Source organism: Theobroma cacao, chromosome 5 (genome assembly GCF_053813885.1).
Source record: "Theobroma cacao isolate CCN51 chromosome 5, ASM5381388v1, whole genome shotgun sequence".
Taxonomy (NCBI): Eukaryota; Viridiplantae; Streptophyta; class Magnoliopsida; order Malvales; family Malvaceae; genus Theobroma; species Theobroma cacao.
In genome coordinates this window covers 41,788,016-41,810,618 of record NC_142643.1, presented here as the reverse complement: position 1 = coordinate 41,810,618, position 22,603 = coordinate 41,788,016, and the positions used below count along the sequence as shown (strand labels likewise).

At 33.8% G+C, this 22,603-nt stretch overlaps 3 protein-coding genes and 1 long non-coding RNA gene across 5 annotated transcripts; 1 reads left to right on the top strand and 3 right to left on the bottom strand.

Moving 5' to 3' along the window:
* Nucleotides 1–328: 328 nt before the first annotated feature.
* LOC18599728 (classical AGP protein) lies at nt 329–2,296 on the bottom strand. The gene is made up of 5 exons (XM_018120622.2): nt 2,114–2,296; nt 1,896–2,007; nt 987–1,058; nt 688–899; nt 329–598 (listed from the first exon to the last, which is right to left on the bottom strand). Exons 1-5 carry the CDS (start codon nt 2,221–2,223, stop codon nt 490–492), a joined length of 615 nt encoding a protein of 204 aa, XP_017976111.2. The 5' UTR covers nt 2,224–2,296; the 3' UTR covers nt 329–489.
* Nucleotides 2,297–2,988: 692 nt separating this feature from the next.
* Nucleotides 2,989–7,757, bottom strand: SIG2 (RNApolymerase sigma subunit 2). 2 transcript variants are annotated; one of them, XM_018122257.2, is made up of 7 exons: nt 7,401–7,757; nt 5,995–6,206; nt 4,857–5,462; nt 4,310–4,540; nt 4,027–4,167; nt 3,653–3,853; nt 2,989–3,532 (listed from the first exon to the last, which is right to left on the bottom strand). In XM_018122257.2, the coding sequence occupies exons 1-7, from the start codon at nt 7,477–7,479 to the stop codon at nt 3,242–3,244; spliced, it is 1,761 nt and encodes a 586-aa protein (XP_017977746.2). In that variant the 5' UTR covers nt 7,480–7,757; the 3' UTR covers nt 2,989–3,241. The 2 variants fall into 2 exon arrangements, with proteins under 2 accessions (XP_017977746.2, XP_017977747.2); XM_018122258.2 differs by having other exon boundaries at nt 6,016–6,206; nt 7,401–7,756.
* Nucleotides 7,758–8,915: 1,158 nt separating this feature from the next.
* Nucleotides 8,916–10,562, top strand: LOC18599726 (uncharacterized). The gene is made up of 2 exons (XR_016026254.1): nt 8,916–9,642; nt 10,496–10,562. It is a non-coding gene; the product is annotated as an uncharacterized LOC18599726 (long non-coding RNA).
* Nucleotides 10,563–11,672: 1,110 nt separating this feature from the next.
* On the bottom strand, nt 11,673–17,701 carry LOC18599723 (F-box/kelch-repeat protein At3g18720-like). Its single transcript, XM_018120531.2, has 2 exons — nt 16,379–17,701; nt 11,673–11,982 (listed from the first exon to the last, which is right to left on the bottom strand). Exon 1 carries the CDS (start codon nt 17,629–17,631, stop codon nt 16,450–16,452), a length of 1,182 nt encoding a protein of 393 aa, XP_017976020.2. The 5' UTR covers nt 17,632–17,701; the 3' UTR covers nt 11,673–11,982; nt 16,379–16,449.
* Between the last annotated feature and the right edge of the window lie 4,902 nt (nt 17,702–22,603).

The following is a 22,603-nucleotide window of genomic DNA, read 5'->3' as shown; positions in this document are numbered from 1 at the left end:
CTTGAGATAGATTACAATTAAAGGTGACAAAAATGGAAAGAAGGTCTAACTTGAGTGACCTCTGGTGAATTTCTTTTGTTCTTATAATTTTTTCATCCTAGCCCCTTATGATTATAGATTACCAGATTGAGCCCCCTATTATTTTCAACTAATTGCTCACTAGTCCCTTTTCCTCCACCTGTCTCTAACTTCACACTCCTGCCACTTCCTCACTCTGTAGTCTGTACTACCCTTTTCCTTCGTTCATTTCTTTTTCCCTTTAAAACAAACAAATTAAAATGCAAGAATAGCTGTGCCATGGCTCCAACAAAGTAACATGAAACGCATATAAACAAGTAACTGCTATTCACTCATTTTGGTAAAGACAATGGACAAAAGACAAAATGAAACAGTAGCATTATGTCATGCCATTATGCAGCACTTAATTACACAACACATTAACAGCACTTTAGTTTCTTAACAATATGATCTTATAAGCTAAGATCAAAATCACATTGAGCCTTCAACCGGTTGGGATTGGTACGTGCGCCGCCTTAACTGAGACTGTGTATCAGGCTGTTGTAAAAAGATTCTTGTTGGATCATTAGGGTCAATATATCTGCAAAAACACAGAGAGAACCGTTTACTAATAAGCCACTTAAGAATCCGGTGATAATATTATATGTGGTTGCTAACTATGTCACTTACGCATGTCTCATCATTTCATCAACAGGAGTTTGTGCTGCTTGTAAAGGATCCATACGAGGTTCTGGTCCAGGATTTACTTGTTGATTATATTGTCTAACTGAGGATATCAAGTTTAAGAAAAGTGGAACAAAGGTGCCACAGCCACCTTCCTTGAACAAAATTTTGAATGAATGAGTGGAGTAGAGAGCTCTATGCTCATTTTCCGGAACCACCTAGAATTTGGTAAAATTGAGACATTAAGGAATCATTCAAAACCTGCCAAGAATTAACGGCAGAAAGTGTTTTTCTATTTTACTTACAGGCTCCACATGACCAGAAATATTGTTGCAGTGAAATATCGGTTGGTTAAATTTTTCATCATGCACATAAAGCTGCATAAAGGAGGATGAATAAATATACAAATCAGCCTCAATATGTAGGACAATCTGGCAAAGATACTCTATCCAAAAGATTGACAGAAAAGGCATAAGTATAGTTGCAACAGCAGCAATGAATGCCAGCTAAAGGATCATAAGCTCACTTATTTTTACCGTTGATACAGCAATCATTGGAGAATGAACACAACGAATGATTAAATCACAGTTCTAGAAAGAGAATGCCAAGACCAAAGGGACTTATGCTAAAAATTAGGGGTGATATATTATGCAAAGCCACACTGAATCATTGTTAACAATTACTTTTCCACCTGTTATTAAGTACTAAAACAAGGGGATATATTTTTAGACCCCTGCAATAAGTCATTCAATATCAGTATTCAAACATATAAACTGGAAGCTCTAGCAATTGGATACCAGGAGGTATGTTATACAAACAAGCAAATGTAAGGCGCATATGCCATGATTGCTAGCTAATGATTGAAACCAGAAGGAAATTTCAACAAGAAAGGGTAAACAACGAAAGAGGTAGCCAGAGACAAACGCAACAACCTTGAGGAAGAAAAATAGAAAAAGCAAAGCCTCAAGGTGATCACACTATAAAAAAAAATGAACATAAAATACAAACCGTAGCAGGAAGGCAAGGTTCTGGCTCAGGCCAACAAGGGCCTTGGGTTTGAGCACCGGTGAGCCCTCATTGACATTATCCAAATCCTCTACCCAAGGAGAGTAGGGAAACTGCAGATTATAGGTCCTGACTAAGGGTTTAAGCATCTATCTATCTACCTATCTGCCCCATAAATTTTACTCAAAACAAAAAGAAGGATGACGTACCAGAGGCATATCAAAAGCAAAGAAATTCCCATCAGGGTGAGTTGCAACAAAGACCATCCGTATATTGGACAAGTAAATTGCGCCCCGTGCTTTAACACGACCTCCGTTCGATCTGAAAATACAAACCAAAATCAATTGAAACGGCATGCAGCTTAGCTAAAACCCTAAAAATGAAAATTAAAGATTTAAAAAGAAGAAAGAAAACAAAAAAGGGGTACCCGGGGATCTTGTCCACCTCGAACTCGACGCCATCTCTAACCAGAACAAGTATCTCGTTGGTGAAAGGAATCGGCATACCATTTTGGAAGAGCTGAGGATTTAGGGCCATCTTTTCCCTTTCCCTTTGCGCTTTCTGATGGAAGGATTTCAGCTGTCTCGAGGATGTTTCGGATGGGAAGCGTTGAATGTATATATTTATAGGCGTCGCTTATTTATTGTGACGTGTCAGGCTCCTGTTTTAGAAAGAATTCTACATCCTTCTCCACCATCACAGCTATCGTGTCACGGTACACGTCAACTTACAAAATATGTTGTCCGTTTTAACTAATCGGGTATGATAAATTTTTTTTTATAATTAAAAAAGAAATATTCGAATCATGCTCTGTAAATAGAGATAATCAATAAAATAAATATTCGAGTACTCAAATATAACAAATTTATTACATAAAATATAATTAAAAATAATATAAATATTTAATTTTATTATATTACACGTTCAATATAAAATTCATAATTCTTGTATCTCGATATACAACGCGTTACATCGCGGAGTGAGACCTTTCTACTACTGGCTTGGCTTGGGTTGGGTGCTTACTAATGCTTAAAGTGGCATAATCTACGCCTTATGTCAATATGTGTTACTAAAACATTCACTCAGGATTTGATACATCAGCCATATTCTTCAATACGCTGTCATGTGACAAAAGTGGCAAGACAATCCTAACCAACTTGTCTCTGATCAGAGATCAGTGAAGCAGTAAAGCATCAGCCTTTTGTGTGCACTTTGCTGAAGTACTTTCATTTTGTGTTGAATGATTTGCATGATTGAGAACAAACCCAGAAATTGAATCAAATATAAACCTTCACGTGACACTTTGGCAATGGAAAAAAGTTGTTTGTCATTTGGGTGTCTGAAATATATGTCTCTGGTACATAAAAAAATGTGAAATGCTTCATTCAAAAAATTCTCTGTTTTCTATGAACAACCATTTGTAGGTACACCTAAAAGGAAAGATACATTTGTATCGCTGGCTAATGAAAAAGGAATAAGTATTTCTTAAACAAGCCTTTTGAACCTCAACTATTCATGCTAGGAGGTCCATCAGTAATCTGAATCCTGGATATTTTTATGAGGCATATGAAAGCAAATATTGCTGCAAATGTTTTGTTCTCTTTTTGTTCTTCAACTTCCGGAAGGCACATGACTCGATTTGCCGGATTCTTTCTCTGCTTACACCCATTAACTCACCGATTTCTTGCAAAGTTTTCATCCTTCCATCCTCCATTCCAAACCTCCATCTTATGACCTGCCTCTCTCTTTGACTCAGACTGTCCAACACCTTCTCCAGATCTTTCCTCATGAACTGCTTGATCAGCATATCTTCAGCTGTTTCTGCTTCAGGATCTGCAATTACTTCCTGGACAAAATTAACATAGTCCCATCAGAAAATGAAACAAAATTAAAATGTGATAATGATCACAGGAAAAATGAAGATGGAAAAAGAAAAAGTAACTGCCAGACTAGAAACAGGACAGACCGAAGGTTTGAGATTTTGGTTGATCCCAATCTTCTGATCAAGAGATCTGGGAGCCTTTGGCGTGAGTAGAACGGCAGTGAGCCTCTTCATGGAGAGCCCTGTGGCCTCTGCAACTTCTTCATTGTCAGGGTGTCTTCCATTTTCACTGTACAACTGCTTTCTAGCCTCTTTCACTCTATATGTTGCCTCAACCATGTGAAACTGCAAAGCCAAAAAAAAATTGAAAAAGTTTTCAAATTTGACACATTTACCTCAGTAATAACAACAATTATCATAAAATCATTGACCCACCATGACAGCAATTGGTAGTGTTTTATTTATCATAGACACTTCCAAATTGCAATGCATTAGGGCAAGAACACTATTGAACTTACTGGCAAGCGAATTGTCCTTGACTGATCAGAGAGAGACTTCCGTACAGCTTGTTTAATCCACCAGTGAGCGTAAGTTGAGAACTTGAAACCTTTAGAAGCATCAAATTTCTCAGCACCTCTTACAAGGCCTCGGCATCCTTCCTGTGAGTGAATCAGCAAGATTCAGATCTTAAAAGCCTAAGCTAAAGCCACTCTTTTGCTATTTCTTTTCTTTCTTTTTTTTTTTCACAGTTCCATCCCACGACAACTCAATTAGTTCAATAGCATGAAAGAGATCAAATACCTGAACAAGATCTGGGAGATTCATTCCAGCTCCCTGATAATTTTTTGCAATTGAAATAACAAGCCGTATGTTGCTTTTGATCATTTTGTCCTTGCAATGTACACCATAATTTAAGCGTGATCTCAGGGTCTTCTGATCAACTCCAGCAGCAGCAGCCCACTGTGCAAAGGTTGGCTGTCCTCCACATCGCTCTGCAAGCTCCTTCTGGAGCCTTTCCAGTTTCAGTAGGTCCTGAAGTCAGTAATAAGAGCAGAAATTAGAAACTTACAAAACAAAGAAGAAAGTCGAAGTACATATCCAATCATAGTTCAAAATGCAATGAGCATGACAACTGTCTTTCAAACCATTTAAATGAGCCCATTAAAACATTGATGGCCTATGATGCCAGATAATACAAGCACACAGCAGACAAGCTAACATTCAGAAATCTCGGCGAGGCATTTATAGCATCATCTCAATAAATATCTCTAGGGTAACAGTAAGTGATTACAGGGAACTTGTCTCCCTAGAGTCTTAGGTTACCAATATCCCAGTTGAATCATCATACCTGTATTCCTTCTGACAACTCAAGTTCTTCATTAGCAGTAAGAAGCCTGGAAGTACTGGTAGTCCCTCTCAAGTAACGCAATGGATCAGAGTAGTCTACATCTTGTAAAGCACCACGCCTTTTTCTGTTGGTAGAACCTGACTTCACAGAAACAACATTAGCAGCAGCCTTCTCTGCTGCTCTTGTTCTTTTGGCTTTTCGTTCAGTTTGGCGCCTTGACCTAACTGCTATACTTCTTGATAATTGTTCCTCAAGGCGTTCAAGTTCTTCATTTGTGGGCTCCAGTTCATCAGATTCTGTTGTGGAGTTTTGCTCAGAATCATCTTCTTCCATTTCACTTTCATCTGTGGGGGAATCTCCAATAATACCAGCCCTCTCTGCTTCTGTAAACAAAGCCCACTTGGATGTGAAACTATCAGTTGCAAATGAGACTCCAGATTTCATTTCTGTTTTTGCATAATTGTAGTTCTCAGCCATCAAGGCAGCATCCTTTGCAACCTTAACAGCTGCTCGTGCAAGAGCTACTGCTTCAGCAGCAGCAGCAGCAATTACAGCCTCATCACTTGTGAGAAGATTGTCAGTAGCTAAAGTTGCTCCCAAGCTTGCCTGCAGATGTACCAAAGACAGTGCAATTGTCATTGTATCACATACATCATAATATAACCTCATAACAAGCACCAAAATTCTGTACCAAATTTTGACTTTGACAAAGAGATTATTTAGTGAGATACTATGATTCTAAATATAGGGCCAAATGATAAGTTCTGTATGACAATTGCACTGAGAATGATCTTCAGAACTGTAGCACAATTGTCCCGAATGAAGAAGTTAAAAGAAGGATGTAGGAGTGACCTATGATCCAGAGATTATGACTCAGCTCAATTTTAAAAAATGACCAAGAAAATGGAATTAGCAGAATTAAAATAGCCTCAAATGTTTCTAAAGGAAAACTTATGCACTTGTAACCAATATGCAATTCTTTGACGTTTACAGGCTCTTTGTATGGCATGATCTTCATATGCAAGAGAGGATTCATAAGTGTATCTAGAGGTGAGGAACTAGATGAAGGAAGAAAACATGTCCAGAAGAGCAATAGCAAATACTCCACAATTTTTTGCTGAAATTCTCAACTTCATACCCTCAAACGAAGAAGACTGACCTCTGAGGGCGGACCAGTTGCCCCTATATATGTCCATGGTCTATCAACTGCAACGGAATTTGGATGAGCTTCAAAAGATGGTAACCTTAACTTCTCTACATCAAGCACAGCAGTTGCCATTGTCGACGTTGATGATGAAGTGGTAGATAAAACACACTGTGTCCGGAAACATATATGTTCTTTATGTTTTGCTGCAGATTTCAGCCAAGAAATCATGAGAGAGAAACAAATAATGACAAATGATACCATTAACAATAAGGATAATGAGTACACAAGAAACATTACAAGTCAATGAAGCTTTGCTGCTTTACATTTAATAAATTAAGCAAAGAAAAGCATTACAAACTACAAAGTATTATCCAGGGCCCCACACATTACCCTGGGAAATGGGGAGGCATGCAGGAGGGGGCATCAGAAGTATTCACTCAAAAAGACAAACTAGCATGTATATGTATTTTATATTCTTCTGAGAAACACAACCATATGATTGATAAGCACCTAAGACCACAAAGATCAATCCACTAACCTTAGGAGGATTAGTCAAATTGCCACAACTGCATTGCCTAGGAGAAAAGTATTTAACCATTCCAGTAACAGCAATTAAAACTAGCCACAAAGGAAATGCACATGTATAGTGCTAAAGCCAAATTAATGAAACGAGTCAAATTAAGGTAATTAATTCCTTAAATGATAAGGAAGACAGTATACTCTTAGTCCATTACGCCAGGCATTAACAAAAGGAACGTAGATAATTCTCATTGAATACCACTAAGAGAAAAATTAAGCGGTGCTGTTATAACCTAAATTATTATAAAAGTGCCATAGCCACATTAAATTCAATCTTGTGTTAAATTAAAAGTGCCTACTATAGAATGGCACTGAAAATACACAAATCTGGCAAAAACTGATCCGAATTATGGTAGAATAAAAGGCATATGCAACCAAACCAGAATAAAAATTCATCCGATGACTACAACACACTCTTCATAGTTGTAATTGAATGGAAGGCATTGAAGTTATGACCAAAAAGAAAGCACAGACATTAAAATTCAGGTTGAAATAAATCTAACAGTGGAGAGTGCTACTCAAAACTAGCACATAAAGCAAAGCACACCCATTTCACTTCTGATTAAATAAAGTCTCTAGCTTTCAATCCAGTAGAAAAACAAAACAGCTACCCATCTCAATTTTAATAGAGAACAAAGGCATTTATGAGTCGTAACACTTACCAAGTTCAAAACTAGTACAAAAAGTAAAGCATACCCAGTTTAGTTCTGATTGAATAAAGTCTCTAACCTTCAATCTAGTTAACCAAAATAATTATATAGCAACTACCCATTCCACTTCTAATTCAAACAAAGGCATTTCTGGGTGTGAAAACTTACAATGGTGAGAGTGGTGAGTTCTGAATTGGATAGAAAAAGTGTCAGGTTGGCACTTGAACTGTGGCAACAAACAGGACATCCTCTCCTTTCCCCTACACTTCCCTTCCTGCTTCTAACTGATATTCTTAAACAAAAGAAAAGACAGCAAACAAGTCAAATTCTATTTTCTTCTCTACAGCCCATTGATACAAATCCTTTAAAGAAGAGAAAAAAGGAAAATGGTGTTATTTATCAGTCTCCAGGCAGTGCCAAGGTGAAGGAAATAAGGAAGGAGAAGAGAAAAGGAGAGAATTTAATAGGAGGGTAACGGGTGTATTGTGATAAATAAGAGGATAAGGGGAAGAAGGATTGCCTGAGGATGAGAGAGAGACAACGAACTCAAAGCCTTTTTCTTTATTTTAGTGTGTGCTTTTACTACTACTAGCGTTTATTTCTTTTTCACTTTTCTACCCCATACTCCCCAGCTAGAATATATATATATTTAATTGAAATCTATTTATGATTTTCCTATCCAAGATAATATTCTCAAATTAAAAGTCTCATCCTTTGACTCTTATAAATCTATGATTTTTGTTTATTTATTCGGTATTATGTAATGCTAAGTGTTGAAAAAAATACTAAAATTAATTGTTTATATATATTTGTCAAAATGAAAACTAAATTCTTGGTTTTTTTGAATTTTTATTGTTCAATGATAAGTGTAGAAATTGGTTGAATTTTTTTTTTGGTAAAAGAGAAAGAGTCCAAAAGAAATTGGGGAAATTTCCTAAAGATGAAGTGTTTAATATAATACAATTTTTTTTGAAAAGCATTTAATTTGATACGAATTAATCAGCTGTATTCAAAAAGTATAGTACAATATATTTTTTTATATTTTAAAAGTTTTAATATTTCATGTAAGACATAAATACATGTTATTTTCACACAAAAGATATTTTGAGTTAAGATATTTGTAGATTTTCTTTATACCAAAAAGTAGGGTTGAAGAATACTCGATGCATTGGAAAAACCGATGGACCTTAATTGAATTTGGGTCAAACAGGTATATCCCCTCACCTTTTTTGTTTTTCAAATTTTTTTATTTGATTAATTCAGTCTATTCGATTGATTGTCAATGAGAAAATATTTATAGATTTACAACTTTATGTTATAATTTACTGAATTTGGTTACAAATTCACTAAAAGGATTAAGAAATGTAAGGTCGAAGTTGTATATTTTGTTTTTATGTTTATTTACGAGCCACCCCTAATAATTTTTTAAGTAAAATATATTGATTTTTTTAATTTTTAATCATAATTATACATGAATTTATTAATTTTAAAAATAAATATTTCATCCTAAAAGAATATTTTTTTTAAACACATAAATGCTATCATTAATCAAATATTAATATTTTTATTAATTTAACTAGGTGATAATATTTAAAAATAATTTTATTTTTTATTAATTTTAAATTTTTTTATTATGTAAATTATATTTTTAATTTTTAATTTTTTTTGCAAAAAAAAATACTTTCAACCGACCACCGCGTAGCTAACGGCACTCCCCTGGAGAGTATGATCAGCACTACGCAGGGGAGCACCAGATCGTTTGTGCTCCTCACAATAAAAGGATTTGGTGCTCCCTTGGGGAGCTCAAGATCTGGGGTGTGCGGTAAGATCTTATGCTTTCTTGAGGAGATTTGGTTGAATTTGGCATTCCACAGTTAGATTCGATTGCGAGAGAACCAATCAGTGTAAGGAGCGTTGGCGGCCAATTTGAGAGAAAGGAAAAAAAGTGAAAAAAAAATTTAGATATTTCACGTTTTCCACACACTATGGTTTTGCTTGGATTTTGGGAGGAAAACTGGAATAGAACTTTCCTGTTTCTTCTGGCAAATGATGTCTTCATTCCTTTTCCAAAGAGTTCAAGAGGTTACTTCACTGGTTGGATATTAGAAAGCACTAGGGGAAGGCAAAGCAAAAGGAATTGTGTGAGAATATTTAAGAATCAGACTTAGTCTCTTACGGTGACTTGCTACTTCCTTCAATTTAGTGTTAGATCCTTGAGGAGGGTAACAAATTGAAAGGAGAAATACTTTTTGTCCTTTGGATTAATGAGACTGTCCTGACAGGTACTAATAGGTACCTTAGGTTTTTGGTGTTTGAGTTGTCTAATGGCAGGTTGTATTTGGGCAGGGCATGATGTTCTTCCCTGAATTTCAGCAGAGAGAAAGGGTTGGAGAAACAGAAAGGTTTATAGGTGCTCATTTTCTTGTCTCCCTTAATGACCCTCGTCCGAAAGAGACTCGGGGGCTAGTATAACAGATAGAATTTGTGTGTGCATATGTAGTGGAAAGTACCATTTACGCCCAATAGTTTTGCTCCTTTTTCTAACATCAGTTTTTATCTGATACTAAAGTATATTCTGCATCGTATTCGTCCTCATTTCTTTCTTCACCTTCTCTTTCTTGTTTAGATGTGCCCCTCCTAGGCAGCATCTTCATTCTTTGCCCCCATTTTTCTCTTGATTCTTTCTAAATAGATTTCACTGGAGAATCCTACTTCTTTCACATATTCTCCCATGCTTTTGCATGTGCATTCACTATACACGATCTACACAGTTAGTTCTTTTTCAGGGCATTTGATTGGCATCTTATTACTGATTAACTGTTATTGGTAGAAAAGAGATCACGAATGAGGAAAGACAAGTATGGGAGAATGGTTGAGAACAGGTGTAAAACTGACAAGCCTCTCTGCACTGTGTGTTTGATCCTCCTAACGTCATGCATGTGTTATGTCTATTGAATTTGGCTAAAACAAATTTATGCAGTCCTCATTTGTGTTTCCCATAGGCAGGAAATGATAATCCTGTTTTGACCCAGTCCCATAATTTTTATGTGGATGATCGTGTTTCTTTTTCCGCTGGACTATGTAATTAAGCAGTTATTGCCATATATGCTGCTTTTCATGATGTTAAAGTTGCTGGTTTTTACTATTTTATGTTTAATAGATTTCGCTCAGATATCATATGTGAGTGACTCTGATGTTTTGTTATGAGGAAAATTTTTCTCTAATATCATTACCCTAAAATATATGGATACTTTTGCCTGCAGAATCCCAGCAACAAGAGGGAGATCTTTGTGATGAGAAGCTTAAGGCCATTTTTGATGGAAAAGAAAAGATTGGTTTCCTGGAGATTGGAAAATTGTTAACCCGCCACTTTGTGAAGACTGACTGGCCTCTATTGTTGTATTTGGCCTTGGGTTTCCCAACCAAGAATGAGCTAGCTCCTGTCATTCTGAACTTAACTCTTTTCAATGTATGTTTATGTTTGCATTTTGTGTTTAGAGCTGAACTTGCTGGGGTGGGCTTGGGAAAGGTTCTAGCTACGCTTGTGTAAAAATTTAGTAGGGACTAGAGAGTGAAAAAGTAGCATCTTAATTTGGTTTTCTGATTTTAATTTTATTGTTTATACTAATTGGATCTTTGATCAACTAGTAGTTTAATTGTTCAACTATGAGGAAATCATTGTTGACTTTCACATTCATAGTTAGCCCTTATAAGATGCCTTGTATATGGATGAGGCAAGCAGAATCATTTGTGAAATCACTGGCTCCGCATGCAATGAGCCATGCTTTTGCATGTGGCTTAATTTGAGGTTCAAATTAACATGGGATGCAGATTGTTGAATTTTTAGTCTATTCCGGTCAGGTCAGTGGACCTTTCAGTAGAGAGGTTTCTTGAAGTTGGGTCATTTCAGTTTCCAGACAACCGGTAATGGTCGGGATGAGGGAGCTCTTGTCTCCTATAGCCTATGGTCGTCAGTGATTTTCAATGGTGTATGATGATTGTGACATTGCATGGCTAATAACTCCATAATTTATTTAAACCCGATGGGGGTGGCTGGAATGATAGCAATGGTTGGCGAGATCTAGAAGGAAACATGTTCCACTGGTTTTTCTTTTAAGGATGTTCGAACTGTACCAATACTGGCAAAAATGTGCTCAGACTGTATACAGTTGCATTTCTTTAAATCTTTCCATGTTCTATGAGTCTACGTGGCAAGGTAAAGTTGCGTGCATTTTAGTCCTGGCCTTTGCCCCAGGCTCACAGCTTTAGGCCTTTCTCTCTTCCCCCAATCCGACTTTCAGATTCAGGTATTTCGAATCAAATTAAACAGCTTAACTATGAATGGGTCACTGTGTGATGCTTTTTGCCTCTTCAAGTTCAATGGAGAATAATGAGGAAGAATAAACCAAGGGTTTTAGAGGAAAAGAAGAGAACCAAGAAAAAAAAAAAGACGAATTTCTAATATTAACCAGTAGCCAGAAAAAATATTAGGAGCAAGAACTCCATTGGCAATCAATATATATGAACAGACATTTTCTTCATCATTTGAGTATCTTAGACTTGATTAGGCGAGGAGATGATGTATCCATTGCTCTACAACAGCGGGAGAACCATACCATGGTCTTGATACGTCATCTGAACCAACTGGTGAGTGGTAGACTCCATCCAAGCTAATGTTGAGTGCTCCTTCTAGATGCGCTGATACTTCTGGTACAACTCCATCACCCCATACATCTGCCTGTCCACCAACCTGATTCAAGGCTAAAACTACCATGAGAAACTAGCACTCAACATGCTGTCACAGGATCAGACCTATCCGTCTTGTGACTCCTGTCATACTTGAGAAAATATAAACATAAAGTACGCCAAAGATATCTAAAAGGAGAAAATAGAAATTGAATGGTAAAATGAACTCTTAAGAAGCTGGCACTCTACATTAAGTTTATTATAAGATTTTCCTTTTTATTTTGACTAAAAATTAAATATTAAAACAATTTGTGTTGTATTTTTCTTTTTTACACCAATTTTTTAAAAAATATTTATAGACCCGCGGCAAAGCGCGGGGTTCTTTCTAGTATATATAAATCAGATTGCCAAACAGAATTAAAATAAGTGGAAAACGAAAAGACAGAGAAATCTAAAAATGGAGAGTGAAGATGAACACGATATAGAAAAGGAGGAAATAGAGCAAATGGAAAAGGAAAGAGAGCAAGTGGAAGCGGAAATAGAGCAAATGGAAAAGGAGCATGCTAAAGATATTCTGGAAATGGAGCTAGAAGATGTTGAAGATGAACTGGAGGAAAACGAGGAAATTCCACATTTGCCTGCAAGATTTGGATGGATAAGTTCCAGCTCTGATGATGATGATGACCTCAAAGGTTTAATAAAAAATCATTTTGCTTCTTTCTTCTAAATGTGATTATTATAATAATAAATTATTATACAAAATTTACTTATTTTTTAGATTTTCTTTGTATCTTGATTATCTTGAAATTAGCAATTAAATTGTATGTAATTTTATGATTTTGGCTTGCTTTTTGCATTTAATTTGCGGACAATCTTTGTCACATCTTGGCCACCCGAAAGATTTATTGAGAAGACTAGAATAGGGCAAAGGAATATGAGGTTATTGTTAGTGGAAATTAAGCTTTTAAGTCCATGAAGCATGAACTTTAAGGATGGTTGCATGATTTCATCTGAGTGCTCAATGAAGAGATGTAAAGAGTATACTTCTTAGGTCTCTAGACTCTGTCTTTTGTTCAATAATTTGAGTTCTTGAAGAATTTGTTTTTCTAAAAAAAAATTATTAGATCTGAATATACTGTTTCTGTGACTTTGTTATGTGACTTTATTTTTAACACTAGGTTTGGATTTTTTTTACAAGAATATTATTAGATATTGATTAACCATCAATTATGCAAATTTGTTGTAATTTTTTCCTTTATTTTAGCTTAATTTTGTAGTGTCTTTTGTTACTAAACGAGATTAATTCTGATTTAAGTAGCAATTAAGTACACATTACTTACATTGATTTTGATGGTTTGCTTATTTATGAGAATTACTTTTGTCCTGTTTGGAAAATTTCTTGAATATCTATATCTTGAGATTTTTTTGGTCAACTACTAAGACTCTTATCAGCCATCCAGACTGAAAATGTGGAGAAAAGAAAACAAGGATTAGGAAAGCTGATTGAGATGTTGGGTGACATGGTTGAAATTTCTAGAATCGGCTTTGATGACATTCTCAAATCATTGATGATATCATTAGACAGTGAAGGTTTGATGGTCCTTCAAAGCATTCTAACGTTGACCTCTCAACCTCAACTTACAGAGGCGCAAGTAAGACAATTAATGCCTAAATTAGACCTTATTTTGATGGAGGGAAAGATAAATGAAACAGATCAAATGCTTCACTGTTTGAGCATTATCGTACATTCTAATTTCAATTTACTTGGCCGTTATAAACTGCTTGTGGCAAAATCCGTGGCATATTGCTGGAGACAAATGCAACTATATGATGAGATGGTTCAATGGCTGGAGAAAATCATTAAAAAAGATCATTGCGATGCTGAGGATAAGGTAACTGTGTCAGCTCTTAAACAAAAGAGCAGTTTGCTTTTTTGTCTGGTCATTTTGGGGATTGTTGAGAATTGTTCAGCTATGGATCAGGTGATTTTGGGTGAACTGAAAAACTTAAATAGAGAAGAATTTGCAAAGGAATGGCAAAAGTTAGAGGTTGCTGGTTATAGTGCCATGCAACATCTTGTCACGTATATGCTAACAGCCAGCCTCTCCTTTTGCCAATTTCACCAAGTAAGTGGGAAAAGCATCTCGGAAATTGCTTTTCTATCAGCTCCTAATGGTGTTTGGCAGGATTTAGAATTTGAATTCAATTGTATATTGGATGGATGCGATATGGTGAAAATCACTAGTGTTCTGTTTGCACTTGAGAAGATTTTAAGCTGTTGTCTTACAGAGGGATCGTTGGTACTTAGGAGGGAGATTCAAAAGTTTTTTCTGTTCATCCTTCATTGGGTTGGAAGGAATACCGCTGCTGGGGAAACTATCAAAACGAAGATACAATGTAGGCCGGATTATGTTCGAAGTAGGGATACAAGGGCCGCAATACTACAAAAACTTGAAGAAAATAGAAGCTACCCAAAGATTTCAGAAAGCATTGATTTGTTAAATAAAGAGGACAAGATGAAAGTCAACCCCAATTCTCCTTTTCCTTTTCCAAAGTCAGTTCCTGGACAGCCACATTGATATGGTAAGATCTGGTTTGTGATATAAGTAGCAATTATTTTCTTTTATAGCTAGGAGATTTTCTTGTCTTCCCTCTGATTGAATGCACTTGTGCTCTGCAAAGTATGCCTTAGCTACTGTAATTTTCATATGTAGAAAGACTTTGCAAACAGGCTGGAAGTCATTTGTTCTTTATGCATGTTAAGATGTGTGCATGTGTCTGAAGCATTACTCTGCTTTCGCTAAGGACATACTACCAAAAACAGAAATAGCTACCTACCTACTTTGAGTGCAAACCAGATCATCCGAGTAGAAGAAACATCAAAATTGCCAGAGTGAGTGCAGGAAAAAAAAACTTCCAAAGTTACAACAAAAAAAAAGTATTAAGAATAGATTACAATACTGAAGATGGAAGTATGTCCTTAGTGAAAGCAGAGTAATGCTTCAGACACACTCACACATATTTACACGCATAAAGAACAAATGACTTCCAGCCTGTTTGCAAAGTCTTTCTACATATGAAAATTACAGTAGCTAAGGCATACTTTGCAGAGCACAAGTGCATTCAATCAGAGGGAAGACAAGAAAATCTCCTAGCTATAAAAGAAAATAATTGCTACTTATATCACAAACCAGATCTTACCATATCAATGTGGCTGTCCAGGAACTGACTTTGGAAAAGGAAAAGGAAAATTGGGGTTGACTTTCATCTTGTCCTCTTTATTTAACAAATCAATGCTTTCTGAAATCTTCAGTATTGTAATCTGAACTTCAATAAAGAACATTGGTTGAATTCTTAATACTTTTTTTTGTTGTAACTTTGGAAGTTTTTTTTTCCTGCACTCACTCTGGCAATTTTGATGTTTCTTCTACTCGGATGATCTGGTTTGCACTCAAAGTAGGTAGGTAGCTATTTCTGTTCTAATACTTGCTAGTAGATTTTCCTGCCTTCCCCTTGGTTGTCTGAATTATTTAGTCGCTAAATAATTTATTATGCCTTTGTTAATGTTATTTTAATCCTAATCCAGTTTTGTAAGCATGACACTTGTATCTGTAAAACCTAACTTCATATTCATTCATGCATATGACTGAAGCATTTACAACATTACTCTGCCTGTATAAAGACAAACTTAAAACATAGAGTTGTAGTACATATTTAGTCGATCCTCAGACTGGTAACCTCATCTTGGTGTGGAAAATACTTTGATGAAATTTTATGACTGTTTTTTTTGGCACTTTAACTGGGGAGTCCAAATCCTTAAAATTTTATTTGTTTTGTTTTGTTTTTTAAATCTTCAAGGCTTAGGATTAGTTGACACCCAATGTATGTTTTTGACTGACTGAGTTTTGATTTGGTATAATGTTGTTTACAGGTTCAGTTCTTTTTGTAATATTGTGTAAGAGCAGCAGTGTCAGCAAGCATTTGGGGGCTGGTAGGTACTTTTTTGTTGTTCACCAGCATATAGGTTCTGGGTTGTTATGCTGATATGGGTTTTTAGCAATACTCCCTTATGTCTAATATGTTTTACTGATAGCAAAGGAAAGTTGATATGCTTTACTGATTGCAACTTGTAATATGTGTAGAGTAGTTAAGGTTGTGATGGAATGTTACAGAGATATATGTTGCAATAGCAAAGTTTCATCCCAGGTGCAACCTGGTAAATATAGCATTCTATCTTGCTCCTACCAAAAAAATTCTGACTCTGTTGATGAAATTTAAAAAATTCATTCTTTGAAAGTGGAGATGTCCAGCTTTCTAACTCATATTTATTGTTTTTAGTTAGTGCATGCATAATTTGTCACAAAGTGTTAACTAAAAGTAAGCTATTACTCCAATATTTCAAATGGGATACAAACAATAAAGTAAATTCATTAAAGCAGGAAAGGAAAGGTGTGGCTCACAGAATTGCTGGTTTGACTCTTTGTATGTCAGCCAATCACTGGGTGCTTTCCCTTAATTTGTTTCAGAGCAATCAAGTCCAAGTCAAGTTAGGAGAGGGTTCAACCCAAACAGGCTCAAACCACATCAAAAATGTGGAGCACTTATTTCTTACATGACAGCTTATTTCCCTCAAATCATAATGCGGTATGCGATTGCTTATAAATTGATGCCACCTACACTCAAAAGTGTCAGCAGAAGGATAAACTAGACACCATGCATCCGGATTAAAAGAATCAACACATATCACTTCTCTTTCACGTTCCATAGCCTTCTCAGCATCTGTGAGGAACAAATATTCTGGATCCTCGGGGCCACGATTTATTGTTGTCGCCACCAATAAATGAGGAGAAGATAATGCAATTTCGTAACACCCACAACAAGCATGAATGCGAAGAAGAACTTGTTCTCCACGCTTGACAGCATACGAAACCAGTCTAGAGAAAGTGTAAAAGCTAAAATCAAGGCCTTCTATAAGAGGAACAAAGATGCAGTTGTGATGAACATCGAATGTGCTAAGTCGTCCATCGGAATGCAAGTAATACCATATTCCCTTAGCAAAGACTGCATTAATAATCGGCCCCCCAGGCCCACCTCCATAACTAGTCCAATTAGATTCTCCTTTTCTGCACAGATCAATCATAACACGTTTCCATTGGACCCAATATGCGATGAAAACCATGCAATCTGGGGATGTAGGTGGAGCAGATATGTCAAATAGAGGGCTACGTAATTTGGTTACGTCCATCGAGGGAAGCACAATTTTGGCCTTGGAGAATGGGTTGAAGAAATAAAGTGATGAGGAGGAGCAAGAATTATCATTGCCTTTAAAAAGAAGAAGCCACCCGTACTTGGACAACAGGATTCGTGTTCCACATAGTTCTGGCATATCCGTCTTGTATGCAACCCTAGAACGCATGTTCCCCAGCAAGCCTTCTGTGTGCAACACCGGGCAGCCCCTATGTTTCCTCCCTTCTGGCTTTGTCTTCAAGACCACAAACCATGGAAACTCTCTTTCTGGACGTTGTTGTAATATAATAGAAGAAGAAGAAGCACAACTGGAGAAGGCCAGACGCCAACACTTGGAAACAGTACGAAATTTTATGTAATCAAGGACTGATAAATACCTCAATATAATTTCCAGAACATCCACGGGGAGACGACAAAGACAGTAGATTTTCTTCTCTTCAGTTTTATTTATTTCCTCACCCTCCATCTTTGGGTGACCTACTGAGCAGAAACCACTACGCCGACGCCGTCCTCTGTTGACAGCTAATGCCCTTTGTTATGAGGGTTTAAAGGGCGCATTCGTTATAAATTTATATATCGCAATGAAGTCCCAATTACACCCTAATTCTAATGGTACATTTGGTTGGCGGAATAGACAGGAATGGAATAGAATAGTTATTATGTGGGAATAGAATGAGGTGGGAATAGAATAGAATAGTTATTATTTAGTTTGGTATGACAAAAGGAATAGAACAGAAATAATTATTATGACTTATTGTAGTGTTTGGTTGGTAACAATAATTTTGGAATAAGAAAGGAATAGAAAATAAAAAGACAAAAACACCATTTATTATTTATATGACATTTTATTTTTATTAGATTTTTTAAATATTAATAATCTAGAATTTAATTAAAATATTAATAATAAATCATTTAAATATTAACATTTATTTAATTTAAATATTATTATGATTAATTTTTATTTTATTTTATTTTTAAAATATTAATAATTGATAATTTATTTAAAATATTAATAATTGATAATTTCAATATTAATATTTATTTATTTTTTAAAATATTAATATTTTATTTAATTTAAATATTATGATGATCAATTGTTTTATTTTATTTTATTTTTGAAAATTAATAATTGATTATTTATTTAAAATATTAATAATAGATAATTTAAATATTAATATTTTATTTAATTTAAATTTTATTATGATTAATTTTTATTTTATTTTTTAAATATTAATAATTGGTAATTTATTTAAATATTAATAATTGATGATTTAATTATTAATATTGTTTATCTAATTTAAATGATATTATGTTTATTTATTTTTAATTTATTTTGTTTTTAAATAGGAATAATTTATAATTTATTTTATTAATAATTGATAATTTAAATATTAATATTTTATTTATAATTTAATATTAATATTTTATTAAAAATTGGAATCAAGTGAGAGAAAGAGGAGAGAGAAAAAAATAATATTTTATACTAATAAAGTTGTAAATTTTCAAACTTGTAAAGGGTATTTTTGTCTTTATTCATTTTTAAATTTATTCCTCAACCATGGAATAGCTAATACCATGGGGGAGGGTGGTATTAGCTATTCCTTGGTTTTAAAGGATTTTGAAGAATAGCCATTCCATAAGAATGGCTATTCCTTGGATCATTTTCCAACCAAATAAAGGAATAAAAATTCCTTGAAAATAAAGGGGGAATGGCTTAGCCATTCCCCCAACCAAACATGCTATAAATGTATTAGGAAACAATGGGTTTTGGAAAAATAATAAATATGGGAAACTTTCCACATTTAGGGGGAATAAAGCGATCACTAATCATACAAAGAATATTAATGAATTCCTAACTTTTTTCTCTTGCCCTGAAAGGGATTCAAGTTGACCTCATCACTTCAACATCATATCACTTTTATCATTAAAAAGGTTAAAAAGAAAACGTTTAAAACGTTGATGGTCAAATTTATTAATTTTTGCATAAACAGTAGTACAATTAATTTTTGCATTGTATGGCCAAATTTAATCAGGATGATAAAACATAAAAGTAGTGTTTTGATGTTGCCGCATTGATATCATAAAGTTAAAAAAAAAAATTTTAACATCCAAGCATTTGGCTCATTGGTTGGTACGTGATCTCTCTGCATAATGAGCAAGGCTCGAATCCCTTTTTCATTATAAATTTTTTTTTTTAAAGTATAACTATTTCATAAATTGATGATGTTGAAAATCGAATATAAGTTCTTTTACTAAAGTCCATGTGCGACAAATTTCTTACCAATTGACCAAAATTTTTTGATGCCTATAATATTAAGGACAACTTATAGATTGGAAGTATGTACAAGACGTTTTTGGATTTCATGGTAATGGTCTATGTAATGGTTCCTATTAGGACACATTTTGTATAAACTTATTTAAGAATTGTTGAAGAAAAAAGAATTACTATTTGTTGATAATGCTAAAGCTGAGCAAACAATTAATTCGATTAATTTGATTATGAGTTAATTCTATTATTGATTTTTATAATTGAATTAACCGGATGTTGTGTAAAATTTAAAACAATCGAAAATTAAATATTAACTGATTAATCAAATTAAATCACTTACTTCAATTGATAATGGAATTAATCCAAAATTTAAAACTCATGTCTAATTTTCTCAGTTTCATTTTTCTATACTAATTGCAAAATGAATAAAGTAGAATTTAGAAATCCTGACAATACCATAAGATTAATAACATTAATAATATGTCTTGACAAGTGTGGTTAAAAAGTTAAAAAAAAATTCAATAAACATAAATGAAAACACATTAAAATATACCTATTTGTATACATATAATCCTAAATTGATTAATTTGATTAACAAAAAAAATTTGAAAATCGAAATCGATCAGTTAATTAATTTAATCGCGTTCACTTTCAAATTAATCAAAAAATCAAATTAACAAATTGATTAAATCAAATTTATTCAATTAATTTGATTGATCAAGTTTTAACCACCTCTAAATAATGTCACAAATTTCTCATTTTTATAAATTATAAGAGAAAAATTATGCGATATACTATTATTTTAGTTATATAAGAAATTATGTTAAAATATATGCTAAAATACATATCTTTATAGTTAACAACTGCAGAGCAATAATAAACTTCTAACCTCTTCGTTTATCAGTTATCAAGACTTGGCCAGGCCTAGGAATCAAGTTGTTCTTATTGCCATGTGTTAGAGACTGGGGAGTTGCGGTTATTTGTTTCTAGCTTACAGCTGTTTTGACATTTGGCTTGCTACCGAGAAAAGATATTACTGATTAAAAGTTGTTATTAAAAATGCTAAGTATAATGTTTTAAAAAATTATTATCTTATTTACAAAATCTTAAATAAATTATTATTTTATTACATATAATTAAGTTTTTATAATTTTATTTTAAATCAAATAAGTTTTTATGATCTAACACTTGACAATATATTATTAGTTAAAATGTCACTTGACATTTTATATTCATATGATGTTAACGTAGTATTGACATAAAATATGAAAATGTTACGTGGCTATAAAATCATGTTAAATAAACATATAAGATCAACATCTATTTAGACATATCAGCTCCATGAAGAATGAGGTAATTGATTTTGGCAATTGAGAGATTGAAGGATGAGGTGAAAGGCTGGGAGATTCGACATGTCAGAAGAGAGGCGAACTAGAGAGCTAACACTTTAGCAAAGGAGGTTGTGCAACTTAATGAAGATTACAAGATCGTGGCTTGACTTTATCCATCCAATATTATCTCTCATATTATGTCTTTAATTGATATGTATATAATCTTTTTCTTGTATGTGATCATTTTGATAAGTATAATGAGCTTATGATGAGCTTCATATAAGGAAGTAGTTTAGTTTCTTCTAATGCGGTATCTTACGAGAACAACCAACTAATTCTTGTATAAATATTTGTACTTTATCAACTTATGAATATATGCCGAATTAAACTTATTCTTTTTGGTATAAGAGCAAGTTATCCAAAACTCTAATTTTTCAGCCATGGCAAAGTCAATGCAAATCAGGTTAATGAGAGCTTGGTATCGTCTGCAACTACATCACACAATGTCATAGTTGACACCAAGTCTTCATATTTTTTGTATTCATCAGACCACCTTGACTTGATTTTTGTCACTCACCCTCTCATTAAGAATGGTGAAAATTATTTTACCTAGAGACGAAGTTTCTGCATGCATTACGATATAGGAACAAGACAAGGTGCATAGATGGGACCATAGTTCAACCAGATGCGAATCCCTAGAGCTATGAGTCGTGGGTTTAGTGTAATGCCATTGTACTATCATGGCTAACAAATGCGCTTGCAAAGGAGATTTAAGGTAACTCGACACATATTGAAACGGCTTATGAGGTTTAGGCATATTCGCATGAGAGGTTCACACAAGTAATAGCTCCACGTGTTTATGAGTTGAGGCGTGTGATTGCATTGTTGCAACAAGAAAGTCTTCAATCTCAACCTATTATAGTAAGCTCAAAATTATTTGGGGTGAATTACAAGCTTCTAATCTCATACTTGTATGTACATGTGGTTGCAAGTGTGGAGTTGCGAAAAAAATGGAAGACATGCAAGAGCAAGAGAAGGTGTTTAACTTTCTTATGGGATTGGATGACACATTTAGTACAGTGAGATTTCAAATACTTATAGCATGCTTGGTTCACTATAAATAATAGAATGAGAATAGAATAGCCATTTCAAGATAATAAAATAGAGAAAAAATAATTATTATGTAGATTGGCTCATGGGAATGAAATATAATAGAAATTGCTATTATTACTTATTCTATTGTTTGGTTGGTGGGAATAATTTTAAGAATGGTTAAGGAATAATGGGTAAATGATAAAAATACCCTCTATTAAAATTTAAAAAACAAAAAAGCTATGATGAGAAAAAAATACTCTTTATTAAAATTAAAGAATTTATTTTGTTAAAAGATAAAAATATTCTGAGCAATAAAATCAAAATAACTTTTACTATAATTAAATAATATTTTCACCAAAATACAAACGTATTTTTATTATAATTTAATAATAGTTTGTATTAGAAGCTAATTAAACCTTTTATTATAATTAAATAATATTTAATATTAAAAAATAAAATATATTCTTCATTAAATTTAAATGATGTTAAATAATATTCTTTATTACATTTGTTATATTCAAATAATAATATTAAATAATATGCTTTATAATATTTAATATATTAAATATTATTTAAATATTTTCATTTCTCTTTTTTTGAAAATGAAGTAAAAAATTTTGTTTCTTTTGTGCTTTAAAGAGAGAAGGAGTAAGGAAGAGAGAAAAAAAATAAGTTTAGTATTTTTTTATAAGGTAATTTTTAAATTGTAAAAGGGTATATTTGTTTAATCAATTTTTTTTCTT

What these genes read in the sequence shown, in the direction of transcription:
- LOC18599728 (XM_018120622.2), bottom strand. Translation starts at nt 2,223, where the DNA reads ATGGCCCTAAATCCTCAGCTCTTCCAAAATGGTATGCCGATTCCTTTC. An exon ending in TTGCTTTTGATATGCCTCTG is followed by an intron (nt 1,059 to 1,895) that starts GTACGTCATCCT and finishes TCCTTTATGCAG; the next exon opens with CTTTATGTGCATGATGAAAA. An exon ending in GATGAAATGATGAGACATGC is followed by an intron (nt 599 to 687) that starts GTAAGTGACATA and finishes GTGTTTTTGCAG; the next exon opens with ATATATTGACCCTAATGATC.
- LOC18599723 (XM_018120531.2), bottom strand. Translation starts at nt 17,631, where the DNA reads ATGGAGGGTGAGGAAATAAATAAAACTGAAGAGAAGAAAATCTACTGT.
- SIG2 (XM_018122257.2), bottom strand. Translation starts at nt 7,479, where the DNA reads ATGTCCTGTTTGTTGCCACAGTTCAAGTGCCAACCTGACACTTTTTCT. An exon ending in ATCTCCCAGATCTTGTTCAG is followed by an intron (nt 4,168 to 4,309) that starts GTATTTGATCTC and finishes ATTCACTCACAG; the next exon opens with GAAGGATGCCGAGGCCTTGT. An exon ending in ACCAAAATCTCAAACCTTCG is followed by an intron (nt 3,533 to 3,652) that starts GTCTGTCCTGTT and finishes AATTTTGTCCAG; the next exon opens with GAAGTAATTGCAGATCCTGA.